A 17,312-nucleotide genomic window follows, 5' to 3' on the forward strand; every position below is an offset into this window, starting at 1 on the left:
CATATGAGACCCTTCAGTGGGGATATGCTCAGTATACCCGAACAAAGCACAAAATCGACACATTGTTCTCTTGCGTTCTTTCATTTTATCCCCCCCCCCCCCCTCTTCGTAGCTCTCTGTTCATTCCGGGCTTCCTTATTTTGCGCAGTATTCCGAAAAGAATGACGTCTTTCTATGCACGTCCCCTCATCGTAATTTAAGACTCGGAATAAAACCCTGGCACGCGCTGAAATAAGCCACATGGACCGCATTGATACCATTTCGGTAGAGCGCTTTGTAAGTGCCGTAAGACTTCCTGGAAGCAGAATAATTGTACTCCACTGCAGGCCTCCTTGCTCTGGCGTGAGTGACTAAGGCCTACAGACAAATACATAGGCGCGGCTGTCTCACATTACTATCGGCACAAGGCAACCAACCTTAGCGCTTCCTACAAAGAACCCACTCTCGTGCTCGTAATTCTCCAGAAATCGGCGTAGCGAACTACTGATGATCGGTATTGTGCGCATCATCATGCACAATCATGCAACTATTTTAATCATGCCATACGTTTACAAAGAACACGATATATATATATATATATATATATATATATATATATATATATATATATATAATATATATATATATATATATATATATATATATATATATATATATATATATATATATATATATGTATGTATATATATATATATATTGCTGCACTCATTAAAAATTTCATTATTCAACCTTAGTTCATTGGGCGGCTGACAGCAATAATTATTGTCTCACTTTGTGTCCCCCTGGATACATAACTTATCTGCAAAGGTGGTTTTCACGTTTTTCCCAGTGCTGAATTTTAACAAACCATAAAAAGCTAACTTTGAACACCCAGTATATATTAATGAGAACTAAAAGACAACGATGAGAACTAACAGGAAAGTACAGGGGATGTTATTTGTAGTAATTATAGGATATAAATGTGAAGAAAGTAAAGTGGACGAAAGGATAACTTGCCGCCGGCAGAGGCCGAACCTTCGACCTTCGAGTAACGCGTCCGATGCTCTACCACTGAGCTACGGCGGCGGTCATCCTCTCGTCCACTTTATGTGCTATATATGTGCATTTAAACCTAGGTGTGTTAGTCAGCGCCGATCGGAGCCATGGCGGCGAGCGTGGAACTCTCTCTCTCCCTCTCTCTCAATATATATATTCTGTGCTATGCCAATCTGAAAATAACAATATACATACAGTACGCATTCCCTCACTTGTGTCGTGCTTAATTGAAGCACTCGAATCAGCAGCTCGCACGAGTACAGAGCGTCAGTGTAATGCACCACAGTAACTGTACGTATATCGTATTGTTACGTGTGCTGAAGCTCAGGTAAGGGAGACTGTTTACAGGGTGTATTTCTAACCAGAGCTGCCACACAGCGTTCGGCGTTCGAAACATTATACAGGGCGTTCAAAATCCTCAAAAATAAGGAAAATATGAAATGAAATATTTCCTCGCTGCCTTCACAGTTACTTTTTTGTAGGGGTAGACATCTTAAGATGACTACAAACATCAGTCATGGGAGTAATTAAAGAAATTAAATTAATTAACTTTTTACCTAGTAGAGACATGCAGGCGGTCGGGTCAAATGGGAGAATTTGAGCGCTTCCTACGAAGAGCCCACTGCCGCTGTGAGATTTTCAAAAAGTGGCCGCTGCTAATTTTAGCAGAGTGATGAAATCGGACGAACTTCGCTGACGAAACCGAAACGCGGAAGAGCGCAGCTGCAGTATTCTTCCGAGACGACCAGAATGAGCGAGCGTCGTTACATCAACCATGCATCTATAGACTTCGTGTGTACGCGGGCTGCGCTTGGGATTATATATAGCATGCATGGCGCACGTACGTGAACGAGTGTACAACTAACACCACTGCGATCGTAGTCGTGAACAGTGACGTCATTCTAATCGTCTGCTAGTTGCACTCATTGGTGCTTCGGTTTCGGATTCGCCGGTGAATTTGGTTGACTTTCTTTACTCTAATAATTTCCAGAGGCCGCTTTTTTGAAATCTCAAAGCGACGATGGGCTCTTCGCAGTAAGCACTTCAGTTCTCCCATTTGACCCGACCGCCTACTTCCACTAATTAAAAGGTTAATTAACTAATTTCTTTAATTACTGTTGTAACCGATGTCTCTAGCCATCTTAAGATGTCTGTCGCTACAAAAAATGTAATTATGAAGGCAGCAAGGAAATATTTCACATCCCTTATTTTTTAGGATTTTCGGACCCATTTCTTGAAACACCCTGTATAAGTTGAAAGGGGAAGGGGTCGGACCTCAATTACCTTACAACATTCTGAGTAACCTTTCAAAGCTACACCTGGATCAGCTTGGGGTTCTTCATTTTGTTGACCCATTCATCACATGAACGAAAGCTACAGGGTCAATGTCACTGAGTAGCAAAATCTCCACAGGCAAATCATGGCAGGTGCAGAAGCAACCCAGGAGGAAGACCTTTACCCGGGAGAAGAGACATTTACAAACTCTCACTTCCTACACTTAATACTGCGTTCTTACGACGTGCATAAAAAGAAGACAAAATAATAGAAAAGGTCAATAATCCCTGCTCAATAGCTGACCGATCCCAAAAACGGTGTGACCAGTTACAATCGTCCACCGTTCCTTGTTTCTCCTTCTCCTTCACCAGCTACAGAGGAATATGACAAAGAGCAATATAGGCCTGATTAAACGCTATATATGCTTTTCAATAAAGAGCTTTCCCCTTCTTTTCTAAGGTCGTGTAAATTTCAACATATAAAACTAAGGATGGGAGAATATTCGGGCGTAATATTACAGTATTCGAATTGTTCTCGATACGAATTTAGATTATTTGAAGTATTCGAAATGAACGAATATATGTATACATTTGACCGCACATAACCCATAGTAAAGATGGTTTCACTGCAGCATTTGGTTGCTGTGCCGTGAAACAATTTATCCAGGAGAAATCTGCACTGCCGCGAAGCCACACTTCAAGGTTAAATATACATATTTTTTAAAGTTTAAAAGCGTGTTATATGGGCTTATATGCGCTAAGTATAGTAATTTTTAAATTGTAACGTATTGCACCACTTACAACTTGCACCCTACTGCTATTCAAATCTTGATACTATTCAAGGATGCTTCCACTTCATTTCAAACCAAAAAAGGTGGCATTCACTCATACCTAGTTCTAATCCTTAAAAGTATTGTGCAAGGGTCATGACAAAAATGCTCATTTTTCTTAATATTCGAACTATTCGATTCAAAATTATTCGACCAAATCACTATTCGCTTCGGATTCGCTTCGAACCTCAATTTCACTATTCGCCGATCCCTATATAAAACTAACTTCTTTCTGTTGAATCACAGCGGTCAAGTTTCAGATGTTGTGTCGAGTGTGTTATGTACTACGTATGCGTTGGTACTCTCTAAGTTTATTTGAGGCGGCAGGCCGGAACGATTGAAGTGGGGGCGAGGATTGAATAAGCAAATTTGAAGTTCTCTCCACTTCGACTCTCTTTAGCTCCTTCGTACTGACGTTTTCGCAGCCTGTCCAAGTGGCGTGTATACCGTTTGTTTTTTTATTTTATGATTGGGCAGGGGGGAAGATGTCCTTGACGTACGCGCTCTTTTTAGAGTGCAGCTCTTAGGCGCCCGTCCCTGCGTTGAGCGGCGTCGCCGTCGGCGTAACCGATAGACATGAAAAAAAAAACAAAAAAAAAACAAAATGAGACAAAAAATATCCAGGATAGAATGGGAGTTGAACCCGGGTCCTCTGCGTGGCTGGCGAGTATTCTACCACAGAGCCACGCTAGTGCTCGTAACTCATTTGCAAAAAAGACCCCATACAGGCGTCATATCAGGCAAGAAATCTCGTTAACCTATGTAATATAGTGTGGCAGAAGAGTAAAATAACAACCGGGCATCACACAATTACACAATCAACCACATGCAGCATCAACAGAGTGCGCATACTACCTCACAGATGTGTAGCGATTACCTCGCTTATCCGCAGAAATACGAATAATGGCGTAGTGGCTGCTTTCCATAGAGTTTCATACATAATATTATTGTATGAAACTCTATGGTGCTTCCCTACTTCGCAAAAATTGTGATTTATGGCGTGGTGGATACCTTGCATGTGTACTTGTATTAGCTGCCCCGAAAGAGTTTAGAACGCGTGCTCTAGAAAGGCCGCTATTCCAGCTTTCGCTGGGACTGTGCTGCGCGTTCCGCGCAGGCCTGGCGTTTTAGAGTGCAGCTCTTACCCGTTCCTGTGTTGAGCGGCGTCGGCGGAACCGATAGAGCGACCGAGGACGAAAGAGGGCGAACGCAGAGCCTGTCGATATCACGAGCCACTGGCCCCTACCCTCGCTTTCTTCCTCCCTCACGCGCGCTGGCCCCTCGGTCGGAGCGCGCATGCAGGGCTGGCACGTGCACTGCGGCTGGCTTCGCTTGTCGCAACGGGGCTGTCGGCGTTTCGCTTGGTTCCCGACGCCTGCTATGCACGCAGTGGTGCAGCACTCGAGCGCTGGAAGTTTCTGTGTCAATATGTAACGAACATTACATTGCTACGACTGCGGAAAGTCAAAATTTCAATCACAGTTGGCGTTGCCCCAACGTGAAGCTGCTCTCAGATTTCGCATTAGGCAGTATCGTAATCGTCGGTGATTTTTTTTTTTTTATGCAGGAGCACGGCCACCATAGGTGTCGATCCACAGCGATGATACCGATTCACCCCCCTCCCCCTAATGGAGAACCCTGCGCGTGCCTATCTATGGCTCGCATACTGGAACAAGCAGTTCGGCCCGCATACTGGAACACACGGACGTAGCTCAAATACAAAATAACCGATGCTGCCTAGCGGTTATAAGCGGACGATCGACCATGACAGCCTCTATCAAAGCAAAATCACCCAGTATGGCAGAGGCAGTGACATTCACACTAGCCATCAAAGGTGAAGATTGGCGAACAGTCAGCATTGGTACCCACGGGCTACCAAGTAGCCTGCCGCCTAAATTTCATAGGAAACATCCCCTGGCGGCCTTACATATTTTGAAACATGGCTTACAAGAACATCGTGCCATCTTGTGGTGCCCAGCACGTACGGCGCTGAAAAGAAATCAAAGGGCCCGTGGATCGGCCAGCTGTAGTGCCGACGAGCCCTGGACGAATTCATGTGATATCTTAGAAAACCGACGACTTGGGGTGTGCGAATAGTGAAATTTGATCTCAAATTGAATTCGAATCGAATAGTGCTGAATAGTGGCCAAAAATTTTGAATATCGAATCGAATATCGAATACAAAAGATTGTATTGAAAATTGAAAGAACGAACCAAGAAATGAAACCTACTCATGTCCTCGAACACATAACGTGGTGACGACTACCGAAAGAATAAAAATTTTCATGCAGAAACACAAGATGTTCCCCGTGAGCTGGCTTCAGAGTCTCTCGCCGTGTTGTTACAGTGTCTACGGGTCATCTAGAAACGGTAACGTTGTGCTTCATCGTCATGAGTGCTCCGGGCCCAAAAACCTTCGGGCGCCCGTTCACAGCAGCATTGTAACTGCGCGCCGGAACGATGTGAATTTCTGAACGCGTGGTGCGGTGTGGCAGTGACGACTGCACAACGTGAACAAATTTTCACATGAGAAGCCAATAACCGACGGTATCGAGGGCCAAAGTCTTGGACGTTTTACGGCGCTTGCAGTATACGCGACCGAACTACGCCAGAAGCCCGTTCCTTAGTTTCGGAAGCGAAGTTGTGAAGGGCTTGACGGTTTCCTAATGTGTGTTTTTTTTACGTGCGGACATAATCATGCCCTCGCTTTTCAACCAGGATATCGGTGAAACTTTTAACGACTGTAACGACGTTGGCGTTAGTTTTAGCCACCCCACCCTATCCAAGTTTCACGATTGAGCTTTGTCGCATTTTAGATATTCGTCCTCTCGAATTATTCGAAACTTCGAATACTAGCTATTCGAAAGTCGAATCGCATTATTCTATTCGAATTCGAAACTCGAATATTCGCACACCCCTAGCAACGACGCGACCGCCAAAAATGTGGCAGTCCGCACCTGGAATTACCGGGGAACAGGCTCGTGATTGGCGCCGAGGGGGGGGGGGGGGGGCGAAGGTCCGTCTCTGCCCCCCCCCCCCTCCCAATTATGTCAATGTATGGCGCTGGCATTGCGCGCCCCCCCCCCCCCCCCCCGAGTCGCCGCACCCCACCTCCCTATTATGTCAATGTGTAGGGCTGACTTTGCGCCCTCCCCCCCTCTTAGTTGAATAGGGGGGGGGGGCGGCCCCCCCCTGTGCGCACACCTATGCCGACCACCATCACACTTATCTCGACACCATTTAACATAGGCGTGCGCAGGGTTCCCCTTCAGGAGGGGCTGGATGGATGGATGGATGGATGGATGGATGGATGGATGGATGGATGCTATGAGCGTCCCCTTTATAACGGGGCGGTGACATGTCTGCCACCAGGCTCGAAGAAAGAAAGAAAAAAAAAACTTCCTTGTTTTATGTTGGCCTAATACCTTATCTACACTGATTAAATCTATGTTAGTATACCAAAATAAATTCACGGTCCATCTCCCTGCCTCTTAAGGCAGAATGACCTTATTTTTCCCCATTATTTATTTTTGTACTTTATCTCTACTTTTCTGCCACCAATACTCTAACCGCCTCTTACTTATTTCTATCGCGGACGTGTTCAGCTTTCCATTGTTGTCCCTAAAACCCAAGGCTTCATGTAGACTCGTGCCCACACGTATACCTGGGTGAATATCGCCACATTCAATCAGTACATGTTCCATCGTTTCCTTAGTTCCCCCGCAGCATGTACATTGTTCTTCTTCGTTACTGAATCTCGCTTTATAACTACGCGTTCTAAGGCAGCCCGACCTTGCTTCAAACAGCAAAGCGCTTCCCCTTGAATTATCTTAAAACCTTTCCCTCCTTATTTCGTTTTTTTCCCTTTCGGTAGTTACTCAGAACCGGCTTCTTTTCCATCGCTGCCATCCAATAAGTCCTCTCTGCCTCTCTGACCTTCCGCTTAATGCTCCTTGTTGCCCACCAAACTGCACCGATTGCGACGCGATCGAAACCCTGTGCCACCTATTGTTTGACTACCCTTCTCTCAACACCGCGCGGAAGCGGCTTGTCATGAAGTACCGACTCGTCGGACTGCCATGTGCGACCCTACAGAACTTGCTCCATCCCACCGGCCACGTGCACCGTCGCCGATCAGCCCTACTCGCTTTTCTCGAGTATGCCGGCCTAGTCGAACGAATTTTCTGGCCGCTCACCATGGTGACTTGGACGCCCGTTCTCCTGCCCTCCCCCCCCCCCCCCCCGCACTCACCTTTTTTTTTTTCTTTTTTTTCCACTCATACCGTTGTTTTTTTCTTCTTTTACCATCTCTTTTCACTCTCACTGTCCCTTCAATCCCCAGTCCCCCGTGAGTGTATCGGTTGAGGTGTCCTCACTCGAGAGACAGTTATCGTGCACTCTACACCCAATTTTCATTTTCATTTCCTTCTTCCTTTTAAGAATCACCCCCCCCCCCTCCCCATATCGCCCGCACTGCTATCCGTATATTTACTGGTGAGCCTCCTAGTTCTTTTTCTCCACTGCGTGTCAACGCTTTTTCTATACAAATACCTGAAAACCATCTCTGCCCATCTACTCTTCATTTTCCTCAGCCTCTCTTTGAATCTCATTTTGCTCTGAGCTTCCCTCACTTCAAAGCCTGTCCATCCCATATCACCCTTTACAGCCTCATTTGTCGTCTTCCCGTGAGCGCCCAACGCGAGGCGGCCCATCGTCCTTTGATTTACATCCATTCCTGATTGTACCTCTGATTTCATGCACACCACTGAGTTCCCAAATGTAAGCCCCGGGACCATCACACCCTTCCACAGCCATCGAAGCACCTCGTACCTATTGTATCCCCATAAAGCTCTGTGCTTCATAATTGCAGCATTCCTCTTTCCCTTTGCTACCGATCAGGGGCGTAGCCAAGGGGGGGGGTTGGGGGGGTTCAACCCCCCCCCCCCCCGAAATTTTCCAGTTTTGCTTGCGTATATATACACGCACACATACAAACGCACGCACGAACATACATAAAGTATGGTTGAACCCCCCCCCCCCCGAAAAAAATTTCTGGCTACGCCCCTGCTACCGATGCTTTCTCTTGTACCTCCATATATCTATCCCCCTAATTTACCCATACTCCGAGGTACTTGTACTCGCTTACCCTCGGTATTTTTTGGCTCTGTATTAAGACCGCATGGTCTTCGTGATCATTGGAATACCATCAATCCACATTTTGTTGCACTAAATCCTAGTCCTAGAGCCTCACATTCCCTTCCGCATATATCTGCCAGTCGCTGTATACCATCTTGACTGTCCGCAAATAAGACAATATCATCAGCATAAAATAGACCTGGAAGCTTCTGCTCAACCATCGTGCCGACCTGTTTGTGTGACAAATTAAATCCAATGTTGCTACCTTCTAGCGCTTTTTCCATCCTCACCAAGAACAGCATGAATAACAGCGGGGACAAAGGACAACCCTGTCTCAGCCCCTTGCTAATTTCAACGCTGTCCTTGCTACTTATTCCTTCGGCGAAGGTTCATCGCAGCACCCTCCCCTCCTATTAAGTCAATGTACGGGGCAGACTTTGCACCCCCCCCCCCCTCTTAGCTGACTAGGGGGGGGCGCCCCCCTGTCCCCCCCCCCCCCCCAATGCCATTTAAGCCTCACACAACACAGATTGGCCGTCTGCCCATGTCGAGAACGGCCCACTCTCGCCCACATTAAATGGGAATGCAATTCACGGACCCCAAACATCAATACCTGAAAACAGGCAGTTTTCTAGTACGGAAAGGGAGAGCCAGTCAACTGGCCCTCCTCGACCAAGCCCAGTGAGTCAGTGACCTTTAGTAAAGGCCATGCAATGTAGCGTGCAGTGGAGCCCTTGTTCTGAGGACCCCAACGATAGACCCTTCAATAGCCTTCATGCAATAAATGTTTACTACTACAACTACATCTCCCTTTAAAACGGCGACTCCATCTACATGATCCCCATCAGCACAGCTCTTTAGCGCGCTCGTGCCATGGGAACGTCTTGTGCCCGTGTGCACGTGCTTGGCGCGAGGTGCACGCGGGCGCCTGACATTTCTTAGAAGGGCATCTCGGTCTCGGAGACAGTTGCTTGGTGTGGCACGACCTTTGGAAGACTCCCCATGTCTGAGATCTATCTGCGAACAACACATCATCGGCACGATTAAAGGACCCCTAAACCACCCAGAGGTCGAAATTTAGTTGTGGCGTTGCAGTTGTGCACGAGTCTACTGCGAACGCTGGCGGAGTTGCACGCGCTTTGTCGTTTCGCTCTTTCCTTCGCTAGGCTGCGTTCGTCGGCTCGTCTATCCACCTCTCCGAGTGCCCTTCCGCAGCGTCCGAGGTGGAAACGCAGAAGCGCGCGCATCTGCTAGCAGAAAACAGGCTCTTGTTTGCCCACTGACAGCGTCTCTTGCTCGCGACGTCACCTAATCATACAGGTGACGTCAAGGCGGCTGTTGTCGACAGAACAAATGCACGGAGAGGAGCAGGCGAGCGTCTGTTGGTGGTTTAGTTGGTTTAGTGGCCCTTTAAAGTGCCCGCTATGTCTGCCTCGAAGCAACGCCCGCCACACTCCTAATAATCCAAACGCGTCCTATTTGGCGAAATTCGCTGTCGGCGCGAGGTGGTCGAGCAACCCCGTCGTCTCTGCGTCGGCGGTATCGGCGGCTCTTGCTGCTCTTGCTTGCAGCCGCTGCAGCCGCTTCAGCCGACGCCAAGGATGGCAGCAGTAAATTTGTCCTATGTTGTTTCGGAGCACAAGGATTTGCAGGTATTTTCACATGTTTGGTTCTGGTTGAAGTTACGTGCAGACAGTTGACTATGATCATGCTTGCCTCCCTGCTTTTGCTCTCGAAAATAATGTACATATGTATACACCGTGGTCTCTTCGTTACTAATGTAAACATTGCAACCACGGGAGGTACTGCAAAATTGTTGCCGTTGCCTTAAAACACCAAGATAACGCTTGCTCACAAAGGAAGCGATAACGCAGCTAAAGCGTTAAACGACGATGTAGCTGCCAGCCATACTGAAAAACAACTTATCAGAGAGCTGTAATGTCACGTATGTAATCTGTTGCTTCATCTGCAGGCTACTGCTATGGCCCTGGACTCTGACGGACAGTACGCCGTTTTAGCAGGGTTAGTATTAGTCGCATTTAATTTAAGCGCTACTTAATTTGTGGCATAAATTCGCGAGGTGATCGTTGTGTTTCCGACTGTATGGATGTCGCAAAAATATTACTTGTATAGAAGCGTTGTTTTCCTTCGTATTAAACAACGATAACATGAAGTGCCATGCGAAAATGCGTTTGTAGCAGCTTTTCCTAAATTGCGAGAAGGTCGCGTGTTCGGATCCCTCCGGCAGCGGCTGTAATTCGACGCTGGCGGACTGTCAAAATTTGCTTGTGATTTGTACGTGTACTGGGAAGCGGGTGCACGTTTAAGCATCCCAAGGTGGTCAACGTTAATCAAGAGCCTTCCGCTCAGGTTGAGACTTCCAATCCCATCAATCAACCAATCTAGATTATTTGTCGATGCAAAGACGAAAAATTTGATAAGCATGATGCTTTTGAATACGTGTGTAAACTGTAAAAGTGGTGTTATGATATTGAAATGCTTAGTTCTCCCAAGTCATTTACTTTTTGAACACTTGAGCAAGTGATTATTTAATATTTAAATGCATAGCTATTACATGTCTAGAAGCTTCTTACAAACATTGCTTGATATCTGCAGGCGTCGATATGTTGCTCTTGTGAACTTGGATTCACCTGATGTAACTGTCAAAAAAAGTGTTCGCCAGAGCAAGTTTGAAGTGAGCACTGCAGAATGGAATCCACATCTTGCAGACACATTCTTGCTGGCTGTAAGTAACTGCATTTGGTCATTTGCTGCCATTGAAACGAGCAGAGCTTAGCTCCATATTAGGCACATGTTAAATATAAAGTTTTCCATGTGATCCTCAAGCCCCTTTCATAATCGTTTTAAGATTGGTCATCATCAAAGCACTTGTAGCGTTAGGATGTTGCCCACTTTCACATGGATTGAAAGCAAATTATTACACTGCACTACACTCTATCAGTGTTTCTTTTGCTGAGAGCTTGCCAGAATTTTATTTGCTATGTTTCTAATGAATGTCACTGTGTGCAGTCACAAGGTGACGTACAGTCAATTTTCTTTTATGTTGAGCCATTCTTTTCTTTGATCACACAACTTTTCTTCTGGTAGGTCAAGCTAATTGAATGTTGTGTAGCAAGTGCGTTTGAAGCAATGGGAAAAATTGACACTGTGTTGCAAGTATTCATTATCTTAGCATATTATTTTACACCAATTGTTGCAAAAGTTATTCTTCTGTTGATAAAACACAGCTGGAAGGAAATACCTCAACAAAGAGTTGGATGGTACATTTTAGGAAAACAATTCAGATGTTGCTTGATGTTTCACATGGCTGGAATGATCCCTAATATAGTAAGGAAATACTGCTGTTGGTAGGGGTGTGTAAATAAAAATGTATGAATCTAAGTTGAATGTATATCAAACAGCGCCAAGTGCAAATAAAATGGAATATTAAATAGGTTTAAAACAGTTTTGAAAAATGAACAGTCTCAACAAGTTGTTCTCATTACACTATCCATTATTAAGTAAACCTAATCAAGCATTCGAATGAAGCATAATTTACTAATAAACTGGATTTTTCAGAGCATGCATGGTCAAGAATGAGCAAAATGCAGGTTTAAAAGACAGTTTTGACAGCTTCTTGGCACTTGTGCTCAATTTCGAGAATTTCAAAACATTTCAAAATGAAAATAATAATAGCCCTTGTGATGTTGAACTTTATGCACCTACAAAGCTGTACTTTGAATGCTTAGAAAACATTGTTCATGCACCAGTTGGAGAGAGAGAGAGGGAAATCTCTTTAATGAAATGCAGAATAATCTGGTGACATATATGCAAGCATCTATATGCTACCCTGCATATGAAAGAGGATTGGGGACAAAAAAGTATTAAGGAGGAGATGGTTGGGAAAGAGAAAAAAGAATTTAAAAAAAAAATATCATCATGGTATGTGCAAATGAGACAAAAGCCGTGTCATTTATGTAGATGATTGAGAGCTTGTCATTTAAAGGAGCCCTGCAATACTTTTTCAAGTAATCATCTAATGGCTTCATTAAAAGAGCTTATTGCCTCACGAATCGACTGCCACAAAAATGTTTAGAATCCATCAAGTACGAGCGGAGTTACAGGGATTTGCCGCACGCTTTAAGCGCTTTCTCTCTCCTTTTGTACCAGCGAGTGCGCTGAAAGTTACGCAGGGAGGTTGATGACAAGGGGGCAAGAAGATGCGTCCCTTCGTTAGCGTGCATCATGACCTTGAGCACTTTATTTTCATTTTTTTCTTCGAACGCGTGGCTTACTATCAGTGTGATCGCGAGCACGCGCACAGGCACGTGGCAGCATCCCGCGGCGGCCATAGCGTTATGTAGCTCACGATGCTCAAATCAGCCAACGGTCGTGGACTTTGGGCGCAATAATTTGGGTGTATGGCATGATTTGTAGAGAGAAGAGGGAGCTATTTCTAGCTGACTTTGAGAATTAATTGTAAATTCCAGGCCACATGCTGTGCTGTAATGTTTGGCTCTTGTGTTCTCAGGAGCCTCGACTACCGATTGGCACTGTTTTCTGACCATGCTGAAAAGGTGTTGCAGGGCCCCTTTAGGTAGTGTATCTAAGCAACGAAAAAAAGGATACCGCATTTTCTTGCATATAACCCACACCCTTAACTTTAACGCTTCAAAAAAGAAAAAAAAAAGAAATATACATATAACCCTGGCATATAACCCACACCTCCACTTTTTAAGCACATTTTTCCATTTTTCGTTGCGCGTTATATGTGAGAAAATACTGCATTTCCAGCTACACAGTGAAGGAGAAGGCATGGCACCTGGTATGATTTGTACATACCAGGTGCTCGTGACCGAGCGCTCGTGACCATGGTGACTGCATCTGGTAAACAGTCGTTCAGTCTACTGTTCTCGGTGGATCCGGCAGAGCACTACAATCTATCATAGCGTATGCCTGCCAGCTCCAGCCGCTTCGCGCAGCGCAGCACATGAGCACAGTGTTTTGAAGCCTTATGGCAAGCAGCGCTGCGCTGGTGCTGCCAAGAACCACAGGCTGAACAGTTGTCTACCGGATGAAGTCAACGTGTGTCACGAACACTCTCTCCCTCACCTTCACCGCCAGCCGCCACGCGTTCAGAGTATTGAGTTTAAATCGTCGAGCACTGTAGCTCTATCAATTCTTGGAAAGCAGGCCCCTATCGACTGTTTAGGAAATGTTACCATTTCTTGTCATGTGTGGATGTACAGTTATTATCATGTGCACTTGGTTAGTTTTTTCCGTGTACATTACTATGCTTTTTATATGCATAAGCATTCCATGCCAACTCAACGAGAAAACTGTCACTCTGCCATGTAATATGATCATCACTATAAAGAAACAGATGCATAAAACAAAATTAAACTTTCTTAACTACTCTGGGTTTGAATCCAGGCCCCCACACTCTGAAGGCCGGTGTTTTAACCACTGGGCTACACACCCACGCCTGTAGAATGTGAATATATCTGAAGCATATGAATGCGTTGTACCAGTGGTGCAGAGCTGAAAGGAAATACCGGCGCACAGGTCTTCTTGAAAATTACCGAGAATGCCAAAAAACGCATGATCGTATGAGTCGGCAACTGGAACGACTAGGCGCAAAGCGCTGGAGGGAATTCTGCACTTCACTTAGCCCCCTCACACAAGAGTCAAAATTATGGAGTGTCTTGCGCTCTCTAAGTGGGTCAGTAACACACGCACAGCCGTTCAGGGCCCTGGCTTTGCTGCAAAATGTATCCGAAACGACCGTGGCAAATGAGCTTTGCCAGCTTATTACACGCCCAAGTGCAGTAGTGAGTACACCAGAGTACATAAAATCTGTAGAACAAGTCAAAGCACCGATCGCATTGGCTCTCCGCACACCTCATCATGACCTAGATCAGGAGTTTTCGCTAGAAGAATTAAAGAACGCGCTGGTATCGTGCCGTCAGAGGACAGCAACTGTGCCGGATGGGGTCACATATGCTGCTCTGAGAAATCTGGGCCCGGTGGCCGCAAATACCTTGTTAAAAGTACTAAATGATGCATGGGTACTAGAATGTCTTCCTCCTTTTTGGAAAGTTGCACGAGTCGTTCCGGTACTAAAACCTGGTAAAAGTCCCTTATCTATTGATTCCTTCCGTCCTGTTAGTCTGACTAGCTGCTTATGCAAACTTATGGAAAAGATGATTGACGCTAGGCTTCAGTGGTGGACAGAATGCACGAGCGTACTCCCAGAAAATATGGCAGGTTTCCGAAGGCATCGGTGCACGATGGATGCCATTTTAGATCTTGTTACACATGTAGTTCACGAGAGAAGTTGTGGAAAAATCACCATACCAGTGTTCCTAGACATAAAGAGGGCATTTGACACAACAAGCCACATACATGTTCTGCATGGGTTAACTCAGTTGGGCATAGTTGGACGAACGCTGAGGTGGATCTCAGAATTCCTGAAAGACAGGAAAATTTTTATTGAAACGGCTGATGGCAAAAGCAAACAGCATAAAGTGAATCAAGGTGTTCCCCAAGGTAGTGTCCTCAGCCCATTTATGTTTAATTGTGTTATGGCTGAACTGTCACACATATTGCCCGCAACCTTGAATTATTCCCTTTATGCTGACGATTTGTGCATATGGGCAACGGACTCGAGTATTCAAGTGTTTCAGCATACGCTACAAGCAGGCCTAACAGCAATTAATGAGTTTTTGAAAAGCAGAGGAATGATTCTCTCACATGACAAAACAGCTGTACTACCTTTTACGAGGAAGTTCCTCAAAAGATTTAAGCTCGAGATAGACTCCCAGCGTTTACAACTTGTGCGACAGCACAAGTTTTTGGGTGTTATTTTGGACAGGAGGCTGTCATGGGCTCCGCAAATAAAAGCATTAGAGGAGAAAGTCAATTCCTTAGTCAACGTTCTTCGTCGATTTGCCGTAGTGAGATGGGGCAGTTCCAGTTCTTCTTTAATGCGAATTCATTCAGCAATGATTAGACAAAGAATTGCATACTCTGCTCCAGTACTATACGGTATATCTCGTAATTTGGAAGAAACTGTCCAGAGAATGATGGCCAGAAGCCTTCGCATATGTCTTGGCGTACCGCGCGCATCTTCTAGCGCCTTGGTCATTGCGGAGTCCCGTCAGCCAACTTTCCAAGCGCTTAGATTTACGGAAACCTGTAGGCACTACTTTCGATTGGCGTCACAACACGCTAATCATCCTCTTTGCCGAGCGGTTCAGGAAAGAACCGCTGCCCGTAACCATGCAGATATAATGCAATGTAAAAATTTACTACCTACTCATGAATACTGGTCGGCGTGCACAACTCACCCCCCGTGGCGACTTGCTATTCCAGAAATTATCACATCGATTCCGGGGATAACTCGAAAGTGTGCCATGCTTGTTATTGCAATAAAACAATTTACTTTAGCCCATCTTTACACACGTTACGCTGATCGTATTAGCGTTTACACTGATGGGTCATGTCGAAAACAAAGCTCTACGTCAGCTTTCTATATACCTGAATACCAAGAGAGAAAAGCTTTTCGGCTCTGTCAATTTACGACGTCCACAACAGCAGAACTATTCGCTATACTTTCTGCTTTACGCTACATATGTAGAAAAACAGGGCCACTTCACTGGGTAATTTTAAGTGACTCGCAATCATCATTAGTGTGTATTAAAGACATCAACTTTGACAAAACGTATAACAAATTAACATATGAAATTCGGAAGACATACGCCATAGCAAAAGAGTTACATCATGATATCGTTTTCCAGTGGATCCCCAGTCACTGTGAAATCACCGGAAATGTCACAGCTGATTGTTTAGCACATGCAGCGCATCAAGATGGCGATTTATCCCTATTACCTCTTGCGGCGAATGGTGCACGATGTTTCTTGAACAAACTCTGTGGTCGATTGTCCAAAGAGACTTGGTTCGCGAATGGAGCTCAAAACTCTCAACTATATACAATCGATCCTGGAATGGAATTTCAAATTCCAATTAAAATTAGCCGTTCTGTAGAAACAGTAATTCACAGACTTCGTCTAGGCACAGCCTACACTAAGAGCTTCCTATATAGGATAAGAAAAATTAACTGCGCTACATGTACATGTGAAGAGGCAGAAGAAGACATAGCACACCTCCTTCTACACTGCAAAAATTATGCTGTTCCCCGTAAAAAATTCTTACAAACACTAAACAGATTGGACAGACGGCCGCTATCATTAGCAAAAGTATTGGGTCTATGGCCAACTGAAACTCTTCAAAACATTGCTGCACGCGCCCTAGTACAGTTTTTAGAAGAGTCGGGAATATCAAAAAGATATTGATTCATATTTGATTCAAGATTGATTCAAGACAGCTGTGTTTAAAATGTGTTTAAAGTGTGGGCAATGCCCAGTGACTTTTATGTGATGTGATCGCACTATACAAATGACTGTGGCACTGTGGGTTGAACTCTTCGGCAAAGTGCAAACGATTCTTGTGTGTCTTGTGTGTGGACATTGTTGTCATCACGTGAACATTATGCATGACGTGTGAACATTCCTTTTCAATGGACATTGCCGTGAGTGAGTGTACTTTTATTTATAAGTTCGTGACGCTAATTAACAAGTAAGGGAAGAGAAGTAGCCGGAGCCATGTACTATAGGCACCAACCTCTCCTTAAACACATTTAATAATAAAAAAAAAATTATAAAATAAAACATTTTCTATGAAAGCTTCGTTGAATTTTGTGGTAGGGGAATAAAAGCCTTCTGCAGGACGATATGCAAAGCCAACACGGATAATTGTACACAACAGGAAAATTCCGACTCGGCGAAAATTTGACGCCAAACATGCGTTTTGGTGGTCGTGGGATGGGCCTTCCAAGAGGCCACGAAAAGCGCTGATGAACACTAGAAAGAAGACGTCATGCCAGGGCCGCCCTAAGACAGTGTTCTAGGATAGGCCGAAACCTACAATAAAACTGTATGGTTACGCATCACTTAGACAGCTACCAAAGAATATTCTG

General features: G+C 45.0%; 1 protein-coding gene across 2 annotated transcripts in view; it reads left to right on the plus strand.

Annotated features, from left to right (window-relative positions):
• The first annotated feature begins 9,820 nt into the window (after positions 1-9,820).
• The window catches only part of LOC119375256 (GATOR complex protein WDR59), a 52,859-nt gene continuing 45,367 nt past the window's right edge, over positions 9,821-17,312 (plus strand). The window contains exons 1-3 of one of the 2 annotated variants that reach the window (XM_037645441.2): positions 9,821-9,927; positions 10,248-10,297; positions 10,892-11,021. In XM_037645441.2, coding sequence (XP_037501369.1) covers positions 9,877-9,927; positions 10,248-10,297; positions 10,892-11,021 — 231 coding nt within the window. In that variant the 5' untranslated portion in view covers positions 9,821-9,876. The remainder of the gene's footprint in view (positions 9,928-10,247; positions 10,298-10,891; positions 11,022-17,312) is intronic. The other variant, XM_037645449.2, reaches the window with a different exon arrangement.

The sequence above is a fragment of the Rhipicephalus sanguineus genome, chromosome 1 (assembly GCF_013339695.2).
Source record: "Rhipicephalus sanguineus isolate Rsan-2018 chromosome 1, BIME_Rsan_1.4, whole genome shotgun sequence".
NCBI lineage: Eukaryota > Metazoa > Arthropoda > Arachnida > Ixodida > Ixodidae > Rhipicephalus > Rhipicephalus sanguineus.